This window comes from Terrapene carolina, unplaced genomic scaffold (assembly GCF_002925995.2).
Source record: "Terrapene carolina triunguis isolate 2854851 unplaced genomic scaffold, T_m_triunguis-2.0 Scaffold95, whole genome shotgun sequence".
In the NCBI taxonomy this organism is placed as follows: Eukaryota; Metazoa; Chordata; order Testudines; family Emydidae; genus Terrapene; species Terrapene triunguis.
In genome coordinates, this window is record NW_020664446.1 from 22,604,699 (window position 1) to 22,623,593 (window position 18,895).

Below are 18,895 nucleotides of genomic sequence, written 5' to 3' on the forward strand. Positions count from 1 at the left end.
TATTGTAGTTTTCTCCTGCTTTGCCTTTCAAAATTCTGGGCTTGGTTGGCTTTAGTTACATCTAGTCTATTGCTAAAAAATTGCCATTTCCTCCTCTACAATATATCCCAAATGTATCCCTCCTCCTTTATCCCTACTTCCAAACACTTATCTCTTGCGTAGACTGTTTCAACTTTCTTTCTGATCTACCTGATTCCCACATTGCACATCCCTTCTAGAGTATCCAAAATACCATTCCCAAAGTCATCTCCTGCTGCTCTGACCACATCATCCCCACTTGAGTCCCTTCATTTTCCTCATCTACGTCACTATCATATTGAAACCCCTTGTCCTTGTCTTCAGGGAGCTGCAGATCTTTGACCATGCTTAGATGTTACCTCTTACCACTCTTCTGCTTGAACTCTACCCTCTGATAATCTTGCATACCTTCATGCCTGTTTGTATCCTTCCTCTTTTCTCCCATGCTATCCTCTGTGCCTTAATTATTCTTGATCCTGTCAGCCACACAGTCTCATTCACCTTCAGAATCTTCCCCACTTTTTCCTCAGCCTCTCCCACAATGACCCACACAAGCTTAATAAAAGTGATGGCTGCATCACCCTTACTTGTGTGTTTTACTGTTGGCATCAGTGCTCTGAAGTGAGGTATTACTGAACGTGTGAAAGGGAAGCAGAATAAGTAGCTTTAGCTTTTATTAGGCTGGCCTAAAAATTAATAAATAACAAATCTCACCAGAAACGAGAGACAATGCTAAATATTATAGACAGGGATGGTAGCACTGCCTAAATATGAAGTTTGCCTGACACAACCTACAGTTGCTTCTATCTTTGACAGTTTTTAACCAGTTGGGCTGAAATTTTCCATGCCAGGGGTCTGCCTCTGGCTGACTTTGTATTTGTGTGTAAATTTCAACCCAAACAGTTCAACTGTTTACAAGAACTTGCAATTTTGTGGGTAAGGGGAGTGACTTTTTGTGTCAAGGATGTGAAAATCCACCCAAATGTGCCCAAATTATTAGTCTTTAGGAACTGCACACTCTCAGCAGAGACTTGCTAGAGCGTCCTAGGTAAAAAGAACATTCCATTTTCAATCAACATGATTCAGCCTGCAGCTGAGCAGGACTTTGCTTTGAATTAAAGCGCTGTGCTGCTGCAGGTTGTGCTGGGGCTGGGCACCGGAACTAAGGGGAAGGAGCTTGTCTCTCCTGTGTTCAGTACTCCCCTCTGCTGATGCCCAGGCAACATGGAAAAGGAAACTGAATAATTCCAGTGCAGAGGAGATAAGAGTCAGAGCAGGGGGCATGGACAGGGGCCTGGATGGGGGTACATTACTGGGACTGTAGGCTGTTGGAGAGGTGGGGGTAGAGAAGGAACCTGGGGATTGGGGTAGAAAGAGGCTGTGACTACCTGGTTGAGAAGACCAGGAGTGGGAACCCAGTGGAGACAGGGTATGTAGGTAGAGAGCAGGCATATGGAGGCGGGGAGTGGAAAGGGAAGCGAAAGATTGGATGAGGAGCTGGGAGAGGAGAAACTGGGCCTGGGAGTGGGGAGGTGATTGGGAATGGCTGGCCAAAGGACTGGGTGATGGGGTGACAGGTCGTTGGGGAATGAGCGTAGTGGGAGGGAAGGAAAGGCAGAACAGTCTGTGCCCACTAGAGCACACTCCTCTCTGGAGCCTGGAATGGAACTCATGATTTTTGAATCTCACCACTCATCTGTGAAACCCTTTGGCAGTGTATATCATTCCCTTCTAGTGCTGGTCCACATTGGATGAAAACCTGTTACTGCTATCGGCTACTCTTTTAGCTCAAATTGCAGAATGACTCAGGTGGGTGTCAATGTGACTTGACATGATGGCATTTCTGATTTTTCAGCTTTTTTTAAAAAACCTAGTAAATTATGCATACACCCATATCCCTCTGTTAGGACATTATTAAAGGTGCACAGTCAAGTAGGAAACCCCAAAATGAAGGTTCCCCCTCCATTGTGCATGTGCCTTGAGACAGTCTTGAATTACATGAGCACATGCTGTTTTTTTCCCCACAGGACACCTGCCTCATTAAGTACACAGGATGGACCTGCTCTGGGAGTTAATCAAGGCTGTGTAGTCAAGAAGGCTGTTGTGTATAGAACCCCTGCTACATTTATTGCAAAAGTTGGAACGTGTGCAGTGATTGAGGCAGGGGATTGAAGGGAAAGAAAGGATGGTTTCATGGTTAAGGCAGTTGAATGCTGCCCCGGAAAACTGGATTCTATCCCTGACTTTGTCACAGAGTTCCTGTGTGATGCTGGGCAAGTCACACCAAACTTTTCACAGGCAGTCACTAATTGTCATTTTATGGGCACTTGACTTGAGAGCTTGGGGTCTGATTTGCAGAAGTGCTGGGCACTCACAGTACAACTGTGGTCAATGGGAGCTGTGCTTTGAACAAAAGGAGTTCAGGAGAGCTCACAGTTTCTCAGACAATATTAAAGGCAAACCAGCAAACTGTCCTGATGGGAAGGAAAGATAACAACAGTAAGAGGCCAGAATGGCTCCATCAGAACAGTGTAATGACCTGAAAATTAAAAAGGAATCCTACAAAAAGTAGAAACATGGACAAATCGCTAAAGATGAGTACAAAAGAATAGCACCAAGCATGTAGGGGAAAAAGCAGAAAGGCTAAGGCACAAAATGAGGTATACCTAGCAAGAGACATAAAAGGCAATAAGAAGAAGTTCTATAAATACATTAGGAGCAAGAGAAATACAAAGGAAAGCGTAGGTCCTTTCTTAGCAGGGAGGGAGAGATGTTAATGGATTATGCTAAGAAGACTGAGGTGTTTAATGCCTATTTTGTTTGTTTACACTAAAAAGGTAAATTGTGACCAAATGCTTAACATAGATAATTATAATTAATATTAACAACAAAAGGGAAGTATTGTAAGCCAAAATAGGGAAAGAACAGGTTAAAGAATATTTAGGAATGTTAAATGTATTAAAGTTGCAGTTCATCCTAGGGTACTTAAGGAACTAACTGAAACAATTTCAGAACTGCTGGCAGATTATCTTTGAGAAATCATGGAGATGGGTAAGGTCTCAGAGGACCAGAGAAGGAAAACATAGCATCTCTCTTTAAAAAGGGAAAAAAGAAGACCTGAGGAATTATAGATCAGTCAGCCTAACGTTGGTACCTGGAAAGATACTGGGACAAATTAAAAAATCAATTTGTAAGCACCCAGGGGATAATAGGATTATAAGTAATAGCCAGCATGGATTTGTCAAGAACAAATGCCAATTTGCCAAGAACAAACTAATTTTCTTCTTTACCAGGGTTACTGGCCTACTGGATAGAGGGACGCAGTAGACATGATATATCTTGATTTTCAGTAAGGCTTTTGACACAGTCCCACATGACATTCTCGTATGCAAACTAGAGAAGTAAGGTCTAGATGAAATTACCGTTAGGTGGGTGCAAAACTGGTTGAAAGACCATGCTCAAAGAGCAGTTCTCAATGGTTTGCTGTCAAATTGGGGGGATGTATCTGATGGGGTCTAGCAGGGGTCAATCCTGGGTCCAGTACTATTCAATGTTTTCATTTATGACTTGGATAAAGAAATGAAGAGTCCGCTTGTAAAATTAGTGGAAGACAACAAGCAGGGAAGGGTTGCAAGCACTTTGGAGGACAGGATTAAAAGAATTCAAAATATCTGTGACAGATTGGAGAATTGGCCTGAAATCAACAGGATGGAATTCAGTATAGAGAAGTGCAAAGTACTACATTTAAGAAGAAAAAAAAAATCAAATGAACAACAACAAAATGAGGAATAACTGGCTAGGTAATCATATTGCAGAAAAGGATCTGGGGGTTATAGAGAATCACAAATTGACTGAGTCAACAACATGATGTAGTTGCTAAAAAGGCTAATATCCTCTGGGGTGTTTTAACAGGAGTCTTGTCTGGAGGACTTGGAAGGTAATTATCCTACTCTACTCAGCACTGATGAGGCCCCATCTAGAGTCCTGTGTCCAGTTCTGGGCACCACACTGTAAGAAAGTCCAGTGAAGGTAGGAGAAGAAGTAATCAGCTGAATCTGCAGCAAGGGAGATTTAGACTATATTTTAGGAAAATCTTTCTAACTACAAGGGTAGTTGAGCTCTGGAATAGGCTCCCAAAGGAGGCTGTGGAATCCCCATCATTGGAGATTTTTAAAAACAGGTTGAACAAACATCGGTCAGGGATGGTCATGCTGCAGCGCTTGAGGTCCCTTCCAGCTCTATATTTCTGTGATACTATATAAAGTGCTGTATATTGCTAGGCACTGTGAAAAATCAGGTCCTAGGCTTCTCAAATCGGGTATCCAAAATTAGTAGATACTTTTGACCTTAATCTGTCTGTGCTTCACTTCCCCATCTGTAAAATGGGGATAATAATACCCTATCTTCTCACAGGTGTTTTGTGAAGATCAATTGTTGTGAAGCACTCAGATTTTATAGTGATGGGTGCCAGAGAAAAGCCCATGAGGAAATTAATAATACTGTGTTCAGAGCAGGGTTTGAAGAGTGTGCAATAAAGAAGGGATTGGGTCACACATTGAACCATGAGTATACGATATGAATCATCCACTGAATGAGGCAACGGTCCTGTGGGGGGAAAAAAAGTTATGTGATCATGCAATTAAAGATTATCTCATAATGCATCCGCTCAGAGGGCCAAATGAAGATTCTACAGGCATTAGCATTACGAGAGGTAGTTGCCTTAATTTGCATTATATTATGACAACTTCATACAACCTCCCCTTTCCCCAAAAAATATTAAAAGAACATTATTTAAATTGAAAAGTCAAGCTCTCAAAAGTTAGGAAATGCTGGCATTTGCTAACTTTTGAGTGCTTTGCTTTGCAAGCCCAGTAATGTCCTTTAACTTTGTGTGTGTGCGTGCGCGCATGCTCATATGTTTGTAATTGGCATAATATAATGCATACTTTGTGAATGCATACATCTGTCATAATGGTAGTTTGTGTAAATTAGCCTTCCTCCCTCTCGCTTGACATATTTTCCCCCCTATCATGTCGTATCTAATTTAGATTATAAACTCTTTAGGCAAGGAGCTTGTCTTTGTCTCTGTAAAATGCTACCCACACCAATATAACTACATACTCATGTTAAATATAAAGAAACATAAGGCAGCCGTCCCTTTAACCTATAACATTTATTTTTAATAGCAGATGTATAGCTACATATTTATACCAAAATTCCAATGAACAATCAGCAGGGATAGCATCATGATTTGTGACTCCCCAGCAAGGTTACTCTTGGACGTGCCTCCATTCTAGCCTTTCATTTATCACTCCACGTCAAACTAGTTTCCCTCCTTCCTGATCCCCTTTTTTCTCCTTTCTCTTCACTTTTTCAAGTAGGATTCTTATCTTGTTTCTCATGAGGAGGAGTTCCAGCAACATAATAAGAGTCTTTAACTTTTAAAAGAAACTGGATGAGTGTACAAACTCATTTTAACCCAGATCTGTAGTAAAATGAAACCAATATATTACCTAAAGCTGGATCTTTTTTCTTTAGTTATCATTTTTTCCTCCGTTGGTTTCCTTTTGCTAATTTGACTAAGGTTTTTAAGATAACATATGCTTGTAGCTGTCCTTTATTAAAACAACAAAAAAATATTCAACAGTAATAATCCAAAAACTTTGCAGAATCAAATATTGGAAACTGTAGTGTTTTGGATTATTATAGTAGAATACTATACTTTTTTCATGAGTGAATATATTTAAAAATGCTGGGAACAGAACAAGCTTTAAAATTGCTGTTAATAGTGTGTATGGTTTTGAGCATAGAGTCTGCTGAGTCATAAACACTCGTTTTAAACATATGGTATGTGGGAGGAGATCTAGCAGCAAACTTGGAAATTCTTTTGGATTTACTCCTTATCTAAGAATCTTACATAATACACATTGCTCTAAGAAATAATATAGTAACAAATTGAAACATGTTAGTTGTTTATAAGGTAACAATTGAGAAATCATGACTAAAAACAAATATTACAACAGTTTTGCCCTCATTGACATTCTGATTTATTAAAAATGCTATGCCAATAGATGCCTCTGGTCTCTGCGAGACTGCCTGTGAGGCTGCTGTGACGTTGTGCAGTCTATATGGTTTTATAAAAACATGATAATAAGTGAATATAACGTAACAGGGATATGCTTCATGCAAAAGGTCTCTTGTAAGGTATCATTACAAAGCTTATAATCTACTGAGTATGATCATCCGATTTGTATAAATGTACCACTCTTGTATCTAAAACTAGAAATATAAAATATAACTCTGAGGGCCTATTGTAATTATGTAAAGTGTAGGCCATTAATGATGGTTTGGAATCTTGATGACTCCCATTAACAAGGACCATTATCCGCAGATGGCTGTATTTACCTGTGAGTCTTCCTGTATATGTGTGTGCTGGCAAGTGGGCAATGAAGTCTTGCAGTGACATGTGATCATGTCACCTGAACTGGAATCCATCTTTAACCTGGTGCTTTTCCAGTGAGGGGGGGTGGAAACCCAGAGGGACAAAGGGTTCCCGCCTTATGCAAAAGATATATAAAGGGGTGGAACAGAACAAAGGAGAGAGGAGCCATCATGAAGAATCCCCTAGCTATCACCTGAGCTGGAACAAGAGCTGTACCAGGGGAAAGAATTGTGCCCAGGCCTGCAAGGTGTCCAGTCTGAGAAAAACTTACTGAAGCATCTCTGAGGGTGAGATTATCTGTATTTAGTTTGATTAGACATAGATTTGCGCATTTTATTTTATTTTGCTTGGTGACTTACTTTGTTCTGTCTGTTACTACTTGGAACCACTTAAATCCTATTTTCTGTATTTAATAAAATCACTTTTTATTTAGTAATTTACTCAGAGTATGTATTAATACCTGAGGGAGCAAACAACTGTGCATATCTCTCTATCAGTGTTATAGAGGGCGAACAATTTATGAGTTTGCCCTGCATAAGCTTTATGCAGGGTAAAACGGATTTATCTGGGTTTAGACCCCATTGGGAGTTGGGCATCTGAGTGCTAAAGACAAGCACACTTCTGTGAGCTGTTTTCAGGTAAACTTGCAGCTCTGGGGCAAGTGATTCAGATCCTGGGTCGGTGTTGGAGCAGACGGGAGTGTCTGGCTCAGCAAGACAGGGTGCTGGAGTCCTGAGCTCGCAGGGAAAACAGGAGCAGAGGTAGTCTTGGTACATTGGGTGGCAGCTCCCAAGGGGGGTTCTGTGACCCAACCCGTCACAGCTGCATTCTGATGCAGTGTGCTGGAAAGCATGGTAGTATCCTGGGTAATTTGTGAGAGGTCCCAGAGGATGGCTTTGGGTGATGGCTCTTTCAGACTGGGGTACTGTATGGTTCTAGTTTTTCATCCCTCCTGTTCAATGTGTATGTAAGGCCATTAAGAGAGTTAGTGGAGCAACATGAGTGGCAATGTCCTTGTTATTCAGCAGTCAACTAATTTTCTATGACTACGTTTCCTGGCATGGTTGATGCATTGGCAAAGGTTATCCGTGTATCCTCCTTATACTTGTACAACTAATATTAGTGAGATTAGAATCAGGCCTACTTTTAGGCTTGGAAAGATTAGATTTTTTACCGGTATCACCCTATAGCCTCAAACCACTGAAAAAATATTTCCACTGATGATTGAAATTTACAGATAGGTAAAGTAAGAAAATGCTGTTGAGAACTTATTAGCATTTGATTTTACGGCTATTTACTTTGTATATTTTAAAATACAACATTGAAAATTTGTGTTAATGGTTATAAAGCTTAAACTTTTTGAATCTGTGTCTACTGTCATTAAATAATTGTCTGATCCTCTCCATAATTTTTCACATCTATGAAAATGAAAATAACCAAAAATAGAAAAAATGGTTAAAAATAAGTATCGGTAGTATCCATCGAAATTACAAAAAAATTGAATTCCGCCAAGCCTGCCTACTTTACAGCTTCATGTAGTCATTGCTCCGTAGTCTGCACTGGCTGTTAATTTCTGGATAGAGTTTAAGGGCTTACCTATTCTAGAGATTGTCTCTCTTATTTGGTACAGTACCATAAGAATTACAGTCAGCAGACATGCTTAACTTAGCAGCATCTCTGGTTAAGTAAGAATGGGGCTAAAGGGGAAGGTATTTTTCTGAAGGGCTCTGAATTCTGGATCTTGTCCCTTCCTTGGTGCCCCAGAACCTGGATCTTTTAGCCTGTGGACATGATGACAATGAGGAGAAGTTAGATGCCTGGTTATTATTAAGGCCAACTATTATGGCATTGTGAGTATATTTTTATATATTTTAGTATTACTCATTTTAATTATTGTAAGGTGTCTAGAGCAGGGTATGGGTGCTATCAAAAGTTGAAATAAACAATTTATTTTTAAATATGAATTTCCATGTTTGTTTCTCAATAGCCTGCATATGAAATGTGCCCACTTTACAACAAAAAGATATTTTAAAAAAATCGGTATAACTATTAATCCTGTAAATTTAGGATCAGAAAGCCAAGCAGATTTGTTTCCTTCTAGCATATCACTGTTAATAAATGTTCTGCGGCATTCCATTACACCTGGGGCATCCCAGTGCTGTCAGTGGGGTTGCACAGGTGTAAGTGGCTCTGTAATTGGGATTATTCTGCTAATGCACAAGAAGAATTAGCATACTGCTCACCCATAGCTATGCTGGCTCTGCGGGACTAATGGGTAAGAGTAGCAAAAATGTACTTTTCTCATTCAAGCGAATGAATATGATTGTGTGTAAAAGGAGCAAATCTGTTGAATATGAAGGTGCCGTTTTCAAATGGTTTCTTCTCAGATCAGAACTACACTTCAGAGGTGACCTGTGTAACAAGTTACTAAGCGTCAGTAGCCTTAACAATATATTGAATGCTCCAGTAACCAAACTGAGAGGCATTTGAAAACTGCTTTCTCATGTCACTTCCTAAACAGTTTTTCTGCTGTTTTTTGGTTGTCTTTTTTTGGTTCATAGCTCAAGATAATTTGGGGTTTTGCCACTGACTTCATCCCTGTAAGTAAATATGATGTATCCAGAATTTTTGGAGTGATAAGCCTCTGTAGCCTACCTTTCAGTGGGAAATGAAGGGGCTCAACTCTTCTGTAAATCAGAATATAAATTTATATGGTGATGTTCAATAGAATATTCCCAAAATACTTTCTAAAACACTTACATTTTGTTTGTGTGCGTGTATGTAAAAGAAAACCTCAAAACTAAATGTTGAAGACATTAATATAAATTGACCAAAATAATCTAGCATTGTTATTTGCTCTAAATCCAATTCAAAAAAGCACTTACACTTGCTTAAAGTGAAGTACGTGTTTTACCACTCTCCTGACTAGGGATGCTTTCCTTTCCTACTTTACTTTATCATATAAAATAGCAATGTTTATGCACTGATCAGGAAACTAGAATACTTAGCCATAACTGTCAACATTTATCTCAAATATTTTTTGTTTTTGTTGGCTTAAGTTCAGAGTTGAATTATTTTAGAATGGATAGCTGTTAATTTCATCTATTTGACTAAATGACAAAAATAAAAAACCAAGCATTGCCCTGATGCGAAGAACTATATAACGGGTGGATCATTCCTATGATTGGCACTGGATTTCAAATATTTGTATTTGTGTGCCTTGTTTTATCTATTTACAAGTAAAAGTGTCTGATGACAGTTTGGAGGATGAGGCTAGGAGATGTTGTGTATATGAAGGAGTTTGGCGGTCTCTTACACATTTAATAAAATCACTACACAATTTGGCCTGTTGTACTGTAGTTGGTACTGCAGTTGGTGTAAGACTGGGGCATAACTAGGAGAGCCAGGACTTTAGTGCAATCATGATCAAGCTGCATTGACAACACTGTTTGGAGAATCTTTTTTGTTCCTAACTCTATCTATTAGCCAGTACTATTTATCTTTTTAACCAGCCCTATGAATTTAAACATATATACTTGGCAAGATAAAAACAAGGATGTGTGTGTACACACAGGAGCATGCAATGGAACAGTAGGTATATTTGCAATTACTGAAACATTTATTGAGAATACCTCATGTGGCTTGGTTACAGTCAGTTCCTAATACACTTAAAGCCTAAAGTAATGCCTTTTGTATGTTCACTTTATTACCTAATATGTGACATGAGTACACATTAAGGCCTGGATCCTGCAAGTGCTTACATGCTTGCTTCACTGATGTGCACAAGTAGTCCCATTGGAACAGGAAGAGAAGAAATACCATTACACTTTATCCACCACCCCACCCCCACTATTTCTAACTTGCCAAAAATATATTTTTTAATTAATTGGACTCAATGGGACTACTCGTGTAAGTTCTTTGAAGCTTTGGGGCCAAAGTGACTAGTTGCTTTTGAAAATATAGGCCAATAGATTTATATCAAAATTTTAAAATTACACAGTTTTAAATTGAATATTACTATTGTTAAGAAACTACAGGTACGTTTGATACTTCACAAACAAGTGATGCACATGCAGTTGGTTATGCATATATATTGGCAGTTTTTCAGTCTATAATCTACTTACTTTTTTTTTTATTTTCTCTATCCCAGATTGACTTTAATTTAATAGACCTTTTCATAGACTTCTGGCATTGACAGGTAAGGGAAACTTAGTTCTGTGAGGATTTTCTGCTATCTCATTAGCTTTCATCTGACAAGTGTGATTTTTAACCTATGAACTTGTTTCATTTGCTGCTGTTGTATTGAGAGGATTAAATTTCATAGACTTGAATAATCTATTTTCAATTCAGTTGTCAGAACTCAACATCAGAAGAACTTTAATAGCAAGGACAAAACTTGTTAAAAATAGCAAATACAATTTTAAAATTTCATAGGAGTAGAAAATGTCTGAATTATTTTTTGATGTGGCTTTCAGTAATATTTCTCAATAACTACAGTTCTATAGTCTGGTTTAATCAGGTTTTTTTCTCTGCAGAAATTGACTATTAATCTGATTAATAAAAGAATCTTTCCAGAAGCTAAAATAACCTTGAATAGGTTATATAGAGTACTTCTGACCTTTCTGACCAATGTGAAATCTATTGTGAATTCTTTAGGATGTTCCCAGTTTCATATTATTCATGATAAATGCCTAAGATTAATGCACAAAATATTAAACAAAAGGCTAATTTGCCCCACGTTGATTCATTGTGTTAAAGAATTTAAATTCACAAGTGATAGTAATTTAAGCAGGAATGGAAAGGGTACTTCCACTAAGAGATAATCACAGAATGACACAGGCTGCAAAGATTTTATTCCAAGTGGGCATTGGACATGATTGAATTGGCACAATTTTTGCATACCAATACAATTATCTCCCTTAACAATAAGACTTCATTAGACTTTAGTATTTGAGTTGTCTTGATAGTGCACTATTTAATCTTTTTCTTGTTTTTATAATCTAATTCAGTGGTATACCTCCATTTGTAAAAGATAGCCAATTCTGAAAGGAGGTATTTGTGATGTCATATTTTGTGATCTTAATACTAATGTACTTGAACATTTGATAAAGCAAAATGAACGCTTGAATTGTTAAGTTTATTTTACTACTTAAAATTGGGATTTTTGACTACTTTCATTATCTATATGTGGTCTAGAATTTAGTGTCATTCCACAGTATGCTGCATATTTTTGTTAACTAAATGTTAGTCTATTGCTATGTAATAAGGGCTTCATATTGATTCTTTACGGGTTATGGTGACGGTGCTCTCTGTTAATAGAAGTTTGACTTTGAACTTAAAGCATAAAGTAGGCTAATCTCTGTAAATTAGTAGTCTGCATCACAAAACCTCTGTATGGTTTAGCACAATTGACTCATGAGAAGTGTAGTGACAGAACAATGGTACTACAGTGGCAGAATCCTTCGTTATATTCACACAACCATCTACCTACACTCTCCAGGTCTAACAAGATAATTTTTCACTTGCATTAAAGATAATGAAGAATTGACATGTGCTATAAATAGGGAGATGTAGTTAAGTTTGCTTACCTTGTGAAATGGCAGAAAGTAGACAGTAGTATGTCAGTGTTTTTAATCCCTGCCAAACTGTTTAGTTTACTTCTAATAGCAAAAATAATTGGGGCTTGGGAAAAAGAAGATTTTGATCTTAAATGTGTATTATTGCCCTACTGATTTCTATAGAGACTTCAATTTTGGGCCCTCCCATTCTCTTTGTAGTAACTAGTGGGAATGTATGTGCCTGTAAGATCCAGTACAGTCTGAGTATCCAGTGAAAACCTCTGTTCACTGTCTCTTTTTGCGTGGCATTTTTGAGGGAACAGAGACCTCTGTTTCCCCTCTCATTATTATATAGTTGACTTTCTCTGGAATTTGGCATAGAGAATATTAGCAGGATATGGCCTGTGTTATCCAGCTGATGTTTATAATAAAAACCTGTATGTACAAAAGACTACATATCTAAGTGTTGTCAGGTAAACTTTGCTATAAAAATTTGGTCTAACTCCACATTATAATGTTAGAATTTCAAAAAAACTGCTGTTCTCTTTACTCAAAAGGTAAAAATCAAATATATTCTCTCTTACAAAAAGTGTTTAACTTTTCAATACACAGTAGAGCTTTTCCTCATATGATTTATTAGTTATCCATTTATTTAAAAGGGGGAAAAGTGACTTAAAATTAAGTTTCTTCATCTTTTCCTTTTTCCTCTTCAAAAGTATTAGCGATTCACTCTTATCAGTGGGGCAAAAAGAAACATCTAAAAAGTTACGAAAGTGATAGCAATCTCTGTGGAAAATGTAAACTGCATATTGACAAATATCGTATTAGTAATTCAGACTTAAAATGTTTGCTAAAATACTCAGTATATTTTGACAAAATCTACAAATTCAACAAAAAGATAAAAACGTAAAGTACTGAATCATTTTTAATCTTCTTCCACGTCATGATGGTCTTTAATTAGACTTCAGCTATTGAGCTAGATCACATTAATATTTTTAAAATGTCATCTTCAGAAAAAAGTTAATTACATTAATCATTTGTACATTCCAGTTTCTCAGTTATGCTGCACTTGACATTACTGGATGCAGTTGGGTAGTCAGCAGGGCAATTGACTCATTGCTGTAAAAGTGCTGTTCTGCTTCACTTAAACCAGTTTAAAAATAAAGAGGGGATCGCTATTTGAGAAACTCACACATTTTCTACAATTAACCTGTTTAACTTGAACATGCTTTTATATTGCACACAAAAACTATGTTAGGAGAACATAAAGGTTGCCAAGTCAAGTACTCTAAATCTGGCAGTTCCTAAATGTAAGGTTCTCTGTACAACATAATTTGTCCCCCTGGTGCATATGCATTATGAGGTTATCTTTAATTACGAGATCATGTATTATTTTTTCCATTCAGTACACTGGATGTATGGTACTCACTGCATACGCAGCTTTTTAATATTTTATTTTATCCCCATTATTCTATATGTAGCCCTATGCTTTACTTACCGCACACTATGCAAACCAGACATGCCAAACCCGTGGGGGAAAAGACAGAAATTGGGCTTGTTTTTGGCTTAATTGGCTTGTGAGTTGCTTGTTGGCTAGTTTTTGGCTTGTAGCTTGTTGCAGGTTTGGTTTGTAGCTTGTTGCTTCTTTTTTTTGATCAGCTCCCGGCAAGGGGGGGGGCAAGCAGGGCAAGGTGGGGAGAGAGTCGGGGGTGCGCAGCAGGCCCACCACAGTCCCAGACTGCACGCCGTGGGGATCTAGTCACATAGGGTGTTGGGGTTCTTGGGGATTGGCTTGTTTTGGCTTTGTTTTGAAATGGGATTAGCTTGATTTCTGGTTTATTGTGAATGTCGGGGTGCTTATTTACCGCGTGAAAGTTGGCAACTGTGATGCAAACCCTTCTCTGACGACCGAATTATTAATTTCTTCGTGTTTTTTTATAGCATGTATCAATGTAACATCTGAGTGCTTCACAAATATTTATGAATTTATTTTCACAACACCGTCTGAAGTGGGACTATTATCCCCATTTTACAATTGGAGGAACAGAAGAATTGTGGTCAAAAGTGTACATGAATGTTGGGTGCCCAAATTGAGACACCTAGGGCCTGAGTTTTCAGAGTACTTAGCATTGTATATGTTCAAAGCACAGCTTTCATTAACTTCAGTTGAAGCTGTGAATGCTCATCACCTCTACAAATTGGATCCCAGTGGCTCAAGTCAGGCACCAAGAAAACAAGGAACACTCAATTAGTGACCACCTGTGAAATGTTTGGACATTTTGTTCCAGCAACACACAGTAACTCTGTGGCAGAGGCAGGAATATAATCAAGTTCTCCAATCAGCTGCCTTAACCTTTTTCTTACTGCATTCCCATTTCAGTCACTAAACTTCAAACTTCTACAACAAATGAAGTAGACGTCCCACAGACAACAGTCTCCTTCACTACATAACCCATCCCCAGAACATCCTGTGTACCGAATGAGGCAAAAGTCCTGTGGGGGGGGAAAATTGTGTTCATGTAATTAAAGACTATCATAATGCAGACACTGAAGGGGGCAAATTAACGTTACACACATACTTAATTCTGGCATTTCCTGCCTTCTGGGTGCCTGGCTTTACCTTGTGTGCAACCTTAATGTTCTTTGAACATACTTTTTTGTGTATAATTTTCTAGATTTAAAAAACCAAAATTTTATTATCTGGAATCATATTGCCACCTATGAGGTTCATAAGCAGAGTTAGAAACTTTCGATCCACCACACAGACCCCTGCCACTTGAGCTAACTGAGTAAGTGATAGCAATAGTAGGTTTTCATCCTTTCTGTGGATCAGCACTAGAGCGGGATGAGACATTTTGTTAATGGATTTCAGATATTTGCTGACAGAGGAATGGTGAGACTCAGGAATACTGGATTCCATTCCAGGTTCAGGAAGGTGAAGTGTTCTCTAGTGGTCACAGACTCTCCTGCTCCTGTTTTTCTCAACCCAGTCCTGACCCCTTCTTTCCCATTCCCCTGTGACCTATCTATATCTGTCCTTTTCCCCCCACCAGCTCTTTGTCTGAGTCCGTTTTTCCCTCCTCTCAACAGATCCAAATCTCAATCTCCTTGCCTAGCCACTCTGCTTCCCCCTTTTTCCCCCTGGTCTACTCATTTGATCTCAGTCTTCCCCTCCTAGTCTTCTTGCACAGCCAGCATATTTTCCCCTAATCTTGTTCTCTGAAACAGGTGAAGCATTTTTCCTGAAACTTTTAATCTCAGACAGCTGCCTGTCATTAAAAAATTCAGCCCAAATGATTGAAATTAGGCAAAGTTATAAGCAACTGAAAGCAGGGTCTTGTAATGGGAAGCATCAAGACACTTTAGATGGGGTTACCAGAACCACCTATAGTTGAACCATTTTAAAGTAAATTTCTATATTCATTTCCTATAAATTATAATAAATATAATGGGTGTAAAGTGAAAGGGAGGGGCTGTGTGACTTAGCTAACTTCAATGGTAGAACTATTACGGTATGTACAGCAGTATAGGATACTTACAATAGATGTGCAATGTAGAAGGATGAACTTGCACATCTAGTCCTGATACAGCTCCCACTGAAGTTAGCAGAACAACATCCATTTATTTTAATGGGAGCTGGACAGGCCCTTACATATGGAGTCTACTTATAGGGTAATTAACCTGTCATTTTGTTCTTCAAACCCTTGCTCCATAAACATCTTAATGTTCCATATTTCTTGTATCAGAGATGCCTCTTCTACAACCTTTCTGCCTGAAGGGTTGGAGGCTTGTTAACGCTAGTAGGTAATACACTGACTAGACTATTGTGTGCAATACTATTAGTTATACTGCACTACTGTATTATGTATGTGATTATGGTTCTTAGTTGCATGTGAAACGGAAGTACCAAGTGGCTGGAACTGCCTATTGGAAATAAACATTGTATCCGTTTTCCTAATTTTTATAACAGGTAAAACAAAAACAGAGCTCTTTATCATTTAAGGCTAGATTTTAATTTTGCAATCTGCTTTGAGAAAGGGATGGTGCATAGCTGCCCAGCCTCCAGAGCTGAGCTGTGAGCAAATTGTGGCTGTGTTAGTTATGCTTTTTCCTCCTCTTCCCCTCCTTGCTTAGAGGAGGAATACCTAATTTGCTTTACCCCACTTCATACAGCAGCATCCTCACCACCCCCCTGTCTCCATGTTTGTGATCATAGGTGGCTGCTGAGCAGAGGAGGTGGAGTTGGGGACTTTTGCTCTCTGTCCACTCTTCATTCACTTGTTTGCAGGGAGGGAGCATTGGGTAAATAGCCCCAGTTCCTCCCCCCGTGTGTGGGTCACAGTCTGAGCAGGACTACGTAGAGAAATGAGGTGTGTGAGTCATTATTTCCCTGCGTGGCTGAGTAAGGGGTGTAAAAAGCTAGCTCATAATTAATAGGCTTGTTGCACATTTTCTTGTGAACACAGTTCCCTGAATCCCTGAAATAATTTTCATAAGCATCTCCTGGACAGGAGACAGAAAAGGAGTTCTTGATAGGTTGATAATTTAATTCTGAGACATACTGTTTTTCATGTTACTTGCAATACATGAAGACATCCAATGGTTTTGTGTAGCCTTCACTGCAGTGGGATGACAATAACTGGGTTGTCAGTATAAAACACCTTATAAAAGTCATGACATAGCCCTGTCACACTCATTGATTGTTGGACCACTTGCATTACAGAGTAGACTGGATTTAAGCTGTTCAGCAAAGCGATATGATAGTCTGCAGAAATTGAGCTATGTATGCAGTAAATCCAAACTGCCTTCCACAATTGGTAGTATGAAATGCATGTTTACAACTTGTGCACACTGATTTCTCTCTAGTGATTAAAACATTCAGTGTTACAATAAATTTGGAAACTTTCTTGCTGTTGCAGAACTCTCATCTCATATTAAAGGCTCTGGTAAAGAAATCTGTTCATTTCATAGCCAAATGTTGTCACTGTCTATCAGTTGCTCTGATGCTACAAAATCCTGCTTGCTTTATTCAAATTGGTTGTGATTTTGAAAATAACCCAATGCTTAATGAGTGGCATCATTGTTAACCACACACATGTGTATGCAGAAGGCAGTGGTTCATCCTAATGAAGTTGGTGGTGCTATTTAAGTTAGGCAAGCAAGATATATCCCATATGCTTTAATACGTAATTCTGTGTATTTGATCTGTAGTACAGAATGCTTGGTGATAGAAGTGTAATTTTTCCACATGTAGTGCATGTCTATCTGATTATGATCTGTGCTATAAGGTCTGTCCAATACTACTTCCCCAATCCTAATGCATGACAGCTATGAAAAGCTATTCTAAAATATTTTGCTGCAGCACATAGTACAGAAAATACTATATACCCTCAGCAATATTAAAATGAAACCCACCAGTATTAATGCTTGGTACAGTTTGACATCAGAGGGGGTACATTGTTAATCCAGTTTTACTTGTAAATCATAAACCTGAGAAATAAATGATAGTTAAGAATGATCTTAACACTTACACAAAAGGTTCATAAATGATGGATTAAATATAGAATTATTCATTTTAGAAGTCAATCTGAAGTGGCAACAACTAGAAGTGCAGGATTTTTTTCTGAAAAACTACATAAAACATGCATTGCAATGCAAATTTAATGGATTTTGTGCAGAAACTTGTAGACTTTCATATATACTTCTCTGCAGAAAGTTTGTTAATAGTCTCCATGGAACATTAACTGTTACTCTTTGGTGATGGCAATCCTGATAAATAATATGATGTTTGCATTAATTCATTAAGGGCTTCCGTTTGGGAAAAAATAATATTTCAAGTGATTGCTACTAGGTAAAGTTTTTGTTTGCTTTGTTTAATTTTAGGTGATGCTTAGGTTGAGATCTGGGAGTAGTGGAAACTCCTCTCTCTTTTTGTAGTGGTTTGACTTTTAAGATCTGAAGTAATTTTGTAGGTAGAAGATAGCCTGACAGCCTGTGTAAATGGAGTGGGTTGGGGATGCAGAGCTGCTCTACAGCCACTGCTGCAGCTTCCCCTCCCTACTCCAGAGGGGTAATGGTCACTAATATAGGTGCGTGCATATCCAATGGCCAGATCCCATTCTCTCTGCTGCCATGGCTCTTTCTATGGCAGCTCCAGAGAAGCCTCCCATGAAGATTAGCTGTGTGGCACATAGGTGCCAGAAACCCCTCCTGCTCCCTCCTCCAGTGCAGTACAGTTGCACCTGTTGCACTACATTCAGGGTCTTCTCTAGGACTTTTGGTTATTTTTCCTGAACAAGAGTATGTATACGTTTTCTTTACAATGGTGCAAGATGCAAAATTACGCTAAAACCCTCCACGTCAAGGCATGTTGCTTAAAACAGCCAGTTAAACTTGCAAAGCAGAGGTGAAAAGAACCTGCTTAATTCATGGACTATATGCACGTCCTGTATTTTAGTTTTAATATTAAAAATATTTTATTCATTGAATTTTAGAGTGAAATAAAGATTAATTTCCTGGTCTTTTATTTCTCCTTTCTTCTCGTTGAAATAGCAATTTATAATAGTGACTAACATTTGATCTTGCATTGGTGGATAAAATCATTACTTTCACTCAATAAAAAGTGGGAATATTAGAATTTTTAACCTACCTATAGATAATACATGCACTGTTCCTGCATGTGTCACAATTAGCTGTGTCTTGACCAGTCCGATATGAAAGCCTACAAAGATAAGAACATGACATCATTACAAGTGGTTGTTTTATCCTTTTTTGCCCTCTATCATTGCTGTTCATTGTAACCAAAGCTTTAGTTTTGTTTTTTCCATTTTAATGTTGATTATAAAAATCTAAGTGTCCATAGGAAATAACACTGTCC

General features: G+C 38.3%; 2 protein-coding genes across 2 annotated transcripts in view; one reads left to right on the forward strand and one right to left on the reverse strand.

Moving 5' to 3' along the window:
* DOCK1 (dedicator of cytokinesis 1) overlaps positions 1–18,895 on the forward strand; it is a 530,692-nt gene that overhangs the window by 178,394 nt on the left and 333,403 nt on the right. The window lies entirely within an intron of this gene.
* Positions 1–18,895, reverse strand: part of INSYN2A (inhibitory synaptic factor 2A) — a 54,885-nt gene that overhangs the window by 5,004 nt on the left and 30,986 nt on the right. Inside the window, exon 2 of the mRNA XM_024210598.1 lies at positions 18,668–18,739. Coding sequence (XP_024066366.1) covers positions 18,668–18,739 — 72 coding nt within the window. The remainder of the gene's footprint in view (positions 1–18,667; positions 18,740–18,895) is intronic.